This window comes from Sparus aurata, chromosome 23 (genome assembly GCF_900880675.1).
Source record: "Sparus aurata chromosome 23, fSpaAur1.1, whole genome shotgun sequence".
Classification (NCBI taxonomy): Eukaryota; Metazoa; Chordata; class Actinopteri; order Spariformes; family Sparidae; genus Sparus; species Sparus aurata.
In genome coordinates, this window is record NC_044209.1 from 13,023,326 (window position 1) to 13,033,023 (window position 9,698).

Below are 9,698 nucleotides of genomic sequence, written 5' to 3' on the forward strand. Positions count from 1 at the left end.
GTAAGCTAGCAAGGTAACACTCTGCTCCAACAACTGTAACTATGATGCATTAAACTATTAATCTCCTTTCGCTTTATCAAATTGACGTTACTGTACCTGTATCTTCTTCACGTTTTTCTTCCTCTTCTTTCCGTCTTTACCTTCACTGGGCACCGGATGGTTTCAGTCTTTGGGACATTGTAATTCTGCTACAGTATCAGTAAGTCTCTCTCTTGGTCTTGGGTTCTCTGTGCGGTCAGATTCAGGCAGCTCGTCTCTCGACCCGCCCCCCTCACAGAGGACAGGTACAGTGCAACGTTTGGAGTAATCAGGGTTCGATTATTTTCCCCTGTGATCACCCTGTGACCTACATGACATAATTTCAACACTTCTCTACTCGTACCCACAAACTAGAATTCGTGTTCACAGTGAAGACTTCGTAGTCGTAGAAATTAGAGTTGTAGTCACAAGTCACAGCTTTTAGACTCATACATAAGAATAACCCTAACCCAAACAATTTCTCAGACTTGTATATGACAGTAAAATTTTGTGTACAACAATTTTATTGACATACAAATGTTTAACATTACGAATACGAATGGTTAGAATCATGCAAACATCTTTTTGATAGCTATCTTACTCCATAACTTTGTATTCCCTAGAAACGACGTTGGAGGTGAGGTTCACCCAGGGCGTCATGAAAGCTAGAAGCACCACTGCACTGGTTAAAGGAAGCAGAGAAGCTTTACAAAAACTCCACAGAACATTTGTTTCCAAAGACCTACAGGTGGCAGCAGAACATATGAAGTCAGATGACACTAACTAAGGAGAGTATGACAGTGACTCTAAACACTCACACATACATACATGCATCATATGAAAACAACAGCTGATGTTGTGGTTTGTGACTTCCTGTTTCTCAGTGTTTCATCTAACATTTGTTTTTCTACAACAATGATGGTTTATAATGTTCCAATTATTAATGTTTAACAGCAGGTGATTAGAATATATTTGAACAATTACATATATCCAGTATATGGATGGACCAAAAAATAAATACATCTTACTGGTGTGTGAATAAACATCACTGTTAAATAACTTCAGACACTTCTTAATTATTATCATAAAACATCACAATGGAAATCCTAAAATGTATCGCATAATATGAAGATGTCATTGTTGTTCTGTCCAGATGTGTGTGAGATATGGTGTGTTTCTCTGTGAGGAGGAGGAGTCGATGCAAAACTCTGATCTCTTCATCTCTACATATGTGTTGCAGAGTGAAGGACAGAGACTGAATCACTGACAGACATACTGTAGACTGGACAGAGACAACTGGCTTTTACAATGATCACACCAGATTATTTGGTTGTTTTTCTCATCCTGTCTATTAACTGGGCAGGTAAGAACAATGATTGTTTTTCTGACAAACCTCCTGCTACAAAGACAACATGGCTGCAATACAGTAACTAATGAGCTGTTTAACTGTCTGTAGGTACTGAGGGTCAAACACTGACTGAGTCTGAACCAGCAGTTAAAAGACCTGGAGAATCCCACAGACTGACCTGCACATATTCAGGGTTTGGTGGCAATATTGATACTGCTTGGATCAGACAGGCTGCTGGAAAAGGACTGAAGTGGGTTGCGTATATCAGATATGACAGTACCTACATCTACCACTCTGAGTCAGTCAAAGGCCGGTTTACCATCACCAGAGACAACAGCAGACAGCAGGTGTATCTGTAGATGAACATTTTGAAGATTTTGCTGTTTATTATTCAAAACTTAAAGTACTGCAGCGAGTCGTATCCGCCTCCCCCTCCACCCCTTCCCCTTCAGACTCGAGGTTGCCAGAGCGGTTGGCGTATTCTCCGTCAGCAATGAGCGAGGAGTGACTATGGCGAGCGACGAATCCTACGCCGTTTTATCATAAATGAGTGGCTCTAAGACACACAATTCTGTTCTCTCAGTAAAGATCAAGATGTATTATCATCTATGGTAACGTTAGCTGCTGACTAGGGATGGACATATCAGATGGAATAACGTTATGCATGATATTTGACAGAACTGTCCTTCATTTTTGCCTCCCCTCTTATAACGTTATATAGTTTAGCGATATACATGCAAAGACCTAAAGAGGACTCGAATTTGGCGAAGTATCAAATGTAAGATTTCGTATTGTCCAGCCGCTGCTGGCAAACACGCCGACAGCTGCTGGACATCGAGTGGACATCGAGTGGAAGGCAGCACGCTGGAGACCGGATGCCCATACCAGGAAAGTGCTAATGCTGCTAGCATTTGCTGTGCTGCTAACGTTTGTTTCTATGATCGAAATGAATAACGTCATTACTCGACAGTTCAAAGTATTCGAAATGTCCATCCCCGTCAAGCTATGATGCCAACTTAGTTAGCCAAGCTTAACTTACCTGTCTAGGAGAAGAGTAGCCAATTCTGCATCCATTTTCAAATCCCTCTCAGCTTTCAACTGTCTCCACCGTTCTAATGCATCTCCTATATAGACCTTCGCTTTGCCTCGAATTTTATCTTGGCGTATGTGTGATTCATAACGAGGTCTTTTAGATTTCGTTGCGTCCGCCATTGTAGCTCAGTCGTGACTGGCAACCTGTGGCTGCTCGGCAGCTGAGACTCTACTGACTGCAATGATTTGTAGACAGCGGTGGGTGGCACCACACACCAAAACATGATTTCAAAACATCAACATGATTTGCGGTCTGCAAAAGATTTTTTTTAATGCGAATATTTTGGCTGTACTGTTGTTGTTGGTGAGTTCAGTACAGTGGGGCAAAAAAGTATTTAGTCAGCCACCAACTGTGCAAGTTCTCCCACTTAAAAAGATGAGAGAGGCCTGTAATTTTCATCATAGGTACACTTCAACTATGAGAGACCGAATGGGGGAAAGAATCCAGGAAATCACATTGTAGGATTTTGAATGAATTAATTGGTAAATTCCTCGGTAAAATAAGTATTTGGTCACCGACAAACAAGCAAGATTTCTGGCTCTCACAGACCTGTAACTTCTTTAAGAGGCTCATTTGTCCTCCACTCGTTACCTGTATTAATGGCACCTGTTTGAACTCGTTATCAGTATAAAAGACACCTGTCCACAACCTCAAACAGTCACACTCCAAGCTCCACTATGGCCAAGACCAAAGAGCTGTCAAAGGACACCAGAAACAAAATTGCAGACCTGCACCAGGCTGGGGAGACTGAATCTGCAATAGGTAAGCAGCTTGGTGTGAAGAAATCAACTGTGGGAGCAATTATTAGAAAATGGAAGACATACAAGACCACTGATAATCTCCCTCGATCTGGGGCTCCACACAAGATCTCACCCCGTGGGGTCAAAATGATCACAAGAACAGTAAGCAAAAATCCCAGAACCACATGGGGGGACCTAGTGAATGACCTGCAGAGAGCTGGGACCAAAGTAACGAAGGCTACCATCAGTAACGCACTGCGCCGCCTGGGACTCAAATCCTGCAGTGCCAGACGTGTCCCCCCTGCTTAAGCTGGTACATGTCCAGGCCCGTTTGAAGTTTGCTAGAGAGCATTTGGATGATCCAGAAGAGGATTTGGAGAATGTCATATGGTCAGATAAAAACCAAAATAGAACTTGTCGTGTTCTGAGGAGAAAGAATGCTGAGTTGCATCCAAAGAACACCATACCTACTGTGATGCATTGGGGTGGAAACATCATGCTTTGGGGCTGTTTTTCTGCAAAGGGACCAGGACCACTGATCTGTGTAAAGGAAAGAATGAATGGGGCCATGTATCGTGAGATTTTGAGTGAAAGCCTCCTTCCATCAGCAAGGGGATTGAAGATGAGACGTGGCTGGGTCTTTCAGCATGACAATGATCCCAAACACACCGCCCGGGCAACGAAGGAGTGGCTTCTTAAGAAGCATTTCAAGGTCCTGGAGTGGCCTAGCCAGTCTCCAGATCTCAACCCCATAGAAACTCTTTGGAGGGAGTTGAAAGTCCGTGTTGCCCAGCGACAGCCCGAAAATATCACTGTTCTAGAGGAGATCTGCATGGAGGAATGGGCCAAAATACCAGCAACAGTGTGTGGAAAACCTTGTGAAGACTTACAGAAAACGTTCGACCTCTGTCATTGCCAACAAAGGGTATATAACAAAGTATTGAGATGAACTTTTGTTATTGACCAAATACTTATTTTCCACCATAATTTGCAAATAAATTCTTTAAAAATCAGACAATGTGATTTTCTGGATTTCTTTTTTTCTCATTTTGTCTCTCATAGTTGAAGTGTACCTATGATGAAAATTACAGGACTCTCATCTTAAGTGGGAGAACTTGCACAATTGGTGGCTGACTAAATACTTTTTTGCCCCACTGTATGTTATATGGACATTATTCCTCAGTCTCTGTGACATGTTAGGATGATTTTACGGCCAGTTGCTTTAGATGTCTTACATATTGTACCTTTACCTGTCTGTTTTTCACAATAACAGAAACAGATTTCAGTTCAAGAAAATCAACACAATCAGGGAATCATCTCAATTAAAGTGCTTGATTTAGAAAAACAATCTATTAATTCTGGTGTTTTTACATACAGTATATGTACGTACTCAAATGTTCTCTTTATGTCAGTGTGTTTCCATCTGACTTGTTAAAGTTTTGTAAAGAATTAAAAAAACGGAATCACTAAAGTAAGTAAAATCATTTAAATCACATGAACATCGTCTTACATATGTGTCAAAATGAATGTTCACGTTACAACTTCAAGCTGTGACTCCTTGTAACAGGACAGTTGATGCTCCTTTTATATCCTGTCAGTGTCCTTCTCTATGCAAAGTGAACTTCCTCACAGTCTGCTATAAAGACTTGATATCATGCTGTCAGCTGCAGCAGAAGAAGAGAAGCTCCCATCAGATCACCTTCAATACCAACCATGTTCTCTGTAGCTCTGCTGCTGCTGCTGGCTGCTGGATCCTGTGAGTCTCACTGAGACAGAGACACTGACAGTATGATCACAGCACACTGACTGTTCACTGTTATTACACTCATTCAATATTCAACATGTTTTCCTCCACAGGTGTGAAGTGTGAACAGTTGACACAGCCAGCCTCTGTGACTGTGCAGCCAGGTCAACGTCTGACCATCACCTGTCAGGTCTCTTATTCTGTTAGCAGCTATGCTACAGCTTGGATCAGACAGCCTGCAGGGAAAGGACTGGAGTGGACTGGAGGCACACGTGTGGGATACAGCACATACCTCAAGGATTCACTAAAGAACAAGTTCAGTTTTGAATTAGATTCTTCCAGCAACACAGTGACTCTAAGGCTACGTTCACACTGTAGTTACAAGTGACCTGAATCTGATTTTTTCGCTCATATGTGACCCATATCTGATTTGCTTTTGACAGTGTGAACAGCTCAAGTCGCACTGAATCTGACATTTTCTAATCAGATTCAGGCCACATTTAAATGTGGTACTGAATCGGATACGTATCGGATTTTTTTGAATGCGACCGCAATCTGAACAGCCAGGTCGCATTTAATGCGACTTTGACGTCATTCTGACCCGCGCTGCACTGTTTTGTAAATGAATGACAAATAAAGTTGATTGAAAAAAAAGTGTGCCACAGGCGGGAGCGAGCGGGAGCCACGAACATAATCAAAACAAAAATGGAGAACAGCCGTGAAGCAGGCGGCCAGTGGAGGGACAGTGAGGTGTAACCAGCCACATCCCGATCCCACCACTCCTGGCTCCGACGCTGCATCCAAATACTCCTCTGTACGGATGTTGCCGCTATTGCTCCGCATAGAGCCATCATTAAAATATGAATTTTCTTTCTCCTCTTCCTCCTTCGTGATATCCCCCGCTCACAAATTTGCCGGCTGCCGCACACTGTTTTTAGCATTAAGCCATACAGTCCCACGTTACCGGTTGCCGTTGCCATGTTCGCTTCCGTAAACACCGCTGTGGCGTGATGTCATCAATGATCAACTGCGCATGTGGGTCACTTCAGGAGCGTGAGCTGTTCACACAGCAATCCGTAGACAGGCCGCATTTAAAGAGGTAATGTGAACAGCCAAACAAAAAATCGGATTTGAGCAATAAATCGGAATTGTGCATTAAGACCTGCAGTGTGAACGTAGCCTAAATGGACAGAATGTGCAGTCTGAAGACACTGCTGTGTATTACTGTGCCAGAGAGCCACAATAACACAAACCATCAGTAGACCTGAACAAAAACCCCTCAGTGCCTGAACACTTGTAACATGAAGCCACCAGAGGAGGAGCCCTCAGACCACTGATGATTTCAACACCAGTTCACTGTTACAGTAAAAAGAGGAAGAGACACATTAAACAAAGTAAAAGAAACATGAACTGTTTTTTTAAATATTCAATAATGATACAATTGAATGGAGATATTTTGACACAGAATATGTGAGTGAAATAATGACAATATTATTTCAGCTCACAACTGCATTCCAGGAGCACTTTATCTAAACAAATATGAAACCTAAATAAGTTCAGTATTCGCTACTGCAGTTTAATTTCCCCCGATGTCCTTTAACAGGTATGCCTCATGAAAACTTCACCGGAAAATCAACATTACAACACAAAGAACAACATCTGTTGTCATCTCTTGATGATCTGATTAAAATATTATTATAAATACTCAATTTAGTGGTAGTGTAAAATTTATCAGTTTGTGAAATTCTCGACATGATGCACAATTCTTTATAATGAGGGGCAACAAAACTAAATGATGAGTTTATCAAATAGTTGCACAAAAACTGCTAAGTTTCTGTTGAATGAATGAAACATGTTCAGTAAATAACAATTGTCCGGTTTCAACAAACAGTAACTGAGATCCAAGTTAAATCCAGTTCCTCCATGTGAGGAGGAGTCAATGCAAAACTCAGATGTCTTCCTCCTCTACTTATCTGACTGCAGAGAGGATGACAGAGAACAGTGGACACACAGTTTAACATGATGGACTATAGGACAGGACTGCTGCTGTTAACTGTCTGCTGGGCAGGTGAAGATCTCTTAATTTAACGTTACCCAAAAAAGGTTACAGCTTCATTAACTGATTACTGTATATTCATTTGTGTCTCAACAGGTGTTGATGGTCAGACTCTGACAGAATCTGAAGCAGTGGTTAAAAGGCCTGGGAATCTCACAGATTGACCTGTACAGCCTCTGGATTCACATTCAGCAACTACTGGATGCACTGGATCAGACAGGCTCCTGGAAAAGGACTGGAGTGGATCGCCTTGACTTACACTGATGACAGCGGCCAGTTCTACTCTGAGTCAGTCAAAGGCCGGTTTACCATCTCCAGAGACAACAGCAGACAGCAGGTGTATCTGCAGATGAACAGTCTGAAGACTGAAGATTCTGCTGTTTATTATTGTGCTCGAGACTCACAGTGACTGGAGTTGTTGAGCAGCTGTACAAAAACCTGCAGAACTCATCTTTACTGGACTGAAGGAAACAAAGCATGAAGTATTTTATATCATACACAATTATATTATAATTTTAAATCTGTTCCAGAGAGAATTTGATAGCAAACATGAAATGAAACAAAAGACAATAAAGAGTGTTTGTTGATAAATGGCACAACAATGTGGTCACTGAAACTACTACAAATGTAAACATTTATAAAAATTAAGGAATTTTATGGAATCTAAATGACTCATTATATAAATGCAACCACTTTCATTCAGATATATTCAGATGCATGTCATTAATGCACTAAGCTCAATCACTGAGTTACATACAGCTTCAGTAAGCTGAGGATTTTGGTCACTTTACGTGAAAGGTTAATACATTTCAGTCAGGGATATTATGAACCAAGATAAGTGAAATCATTAGAGTTTTGAAGGAAAAGATATTAATCTCTCGCTCCCTCCGTTATTCTAATTTCACTAGGCTACATAAATGTGAAAAATGATGTTAGTTTCTTTCATAAAATCACTAGAGGGCAGTCAGTGACAAGTTTGTCTCTCCTCTGTTACTTAAAGGAGACTCTGTGTTCTCATTAATATTAACTGACTGACTCTCAACACTCAGATGTAGTTTTTGCATTTTGTCTCACAGGTTTCAGTTCCTGAGCAGCTGTTTTCCTCTCGAGGCTCCAAGTTTCTCTGTATGTCTTCAAACATCTGCGGACACTGAAATGATTAAAACTCTTTCATGCCAACCAGCAGCATCAGACAGAAGTTTTCATACTGTTTACATGATGCTGTCTGCTGTCACTTTGCTGCAAATACAGGAAGAACACTAAGTGATCAAATGCTGCAATAACAACAAGCTGTTCTTACATTTGAAGTTAATCTTAAATGTGGTGTAGGAGGTGCTGACAGTAAATACATTCTCTCAGGAAAACAGCTCACATCATATTTAAAGTGTTTTAATGATTTGAAAACATGCTGAACACACTGTAAACATGGCTTATAGAAAGCAACATTCTTGATGGTTTCTCCTTTTGTTTCCATGACACATCATCATTAATATTGTAATGCTGATTTTAAAGAATATGTTTTCCATCATCTATGGTTCATGTAATATTCACAGTAAGAATAGTTGTGATAATCATTTACAGTTGTTTCATTTCTGTAAAAACAGAAACATTTTCAAAATGTTCCAGTTGAGTGTGTAATGAAATGAAAATATCATGTGTAAAGCAGAGGTGATTTCCAGGCATGTTTTCACTCTGCAGATATAATAACAGTCAACAGACTCTTCTATTGGCTCCAGTCAGACCAACATTGATGCTCCATATGTTTGATTCTATGCAAACTCAGTGAGCTTCCTTGTTACTCAGCTATAAAAACTTCCCATCAGGCTGTCAGTGGAGTTCACAGCACGTCAGTTTCAACATCAACCATGTTTTCTGTAGCTCTGCTGCTGCTGTTGGCAGCTGGATGTGAGTCTCTCTGGATTTGTCAAAGTCAACAGTTCTTCTTTTGCAGTTCAACTTGATCATTTTTTTCAAAACATTTTTTTTTTTTAACAGGTGTGAAGTGTGAACAGTTGACACAGCCAGCCTCTGTGACTGTGCAGCCAGGTCAACGTCTAACCATCACCTGTCAGGTCTCTTATTCTGTTAGTGGCTATCGCACTACTGGACAGCTTGGATCAGACAGCCTGCAGGGAAAGGACTGGAGTGGATTGGGATGAAATATACTGGAGGCTCATACTATAAAGATTCACTCAAGAACAAATTCAGTATCGACTTAGACTCTTCCAGCAGCACAGTGACTCTAAATGGACAGAATGTGCAGTCTGAAGACACTGCTGTGTATTACTGTGCCAGAGAGTCACAGTGAGAGACAATAACAGGAGAGTCATACAAAAACTACTTCCTCTATTTACCACCAATGGAAACCTTCACTTGTCTCAGTATCACATTTTGTGACTGACAGTCATGAAAGTTCAGAGTTCTGACTGAATATTGAATTCTTATTTCATCTAAACTGAAATTGTATATGTTAAATTCAATTGCAAAATTGTCACACAAAAAGTCATGAAAAGAATCTTGTTTGGCCGTCCAAGATCTCCCAGACAAACTTCTAAAATTGAAACAGTTTACAGCTTTCGAAATATATGCTGCATGTTTTGTACACTTTTGGTGTTCCCGGTCAAAAATGACCAGTCATGGGGTAGACTACAATTAGTGTAAAAAACTGATCTCAGGTACATCCTCATTTGTCATATGGA

The 9,698-nt window shown here is 40.8% G+C and overlaps 1 gene segment (V, D, J or C); it reads left to right on the forward strand.

Moving 5' to 3' along the window:
* Positions 1-4,884: 4,884 nt before the first annotated feature.
* LOC115576140 (Ig heavy chain V region 5A-like) lies at positions 4,885-9,295 on the forward strand (the record flags this gene model as incomplete). The annotated part of the segment is given in 3 exon segments: positions 4,885-4,955; positions 5,057-5,145; positions 9,089-9,295. Coding segments are annotated over 3 exon segments (339 nt in total), but the record flags the coding sequence as incomplete, so codon positions are not given.
* Between the last annotated feature and the right edge of the window lie 403 nt (positions 9,296-9,698).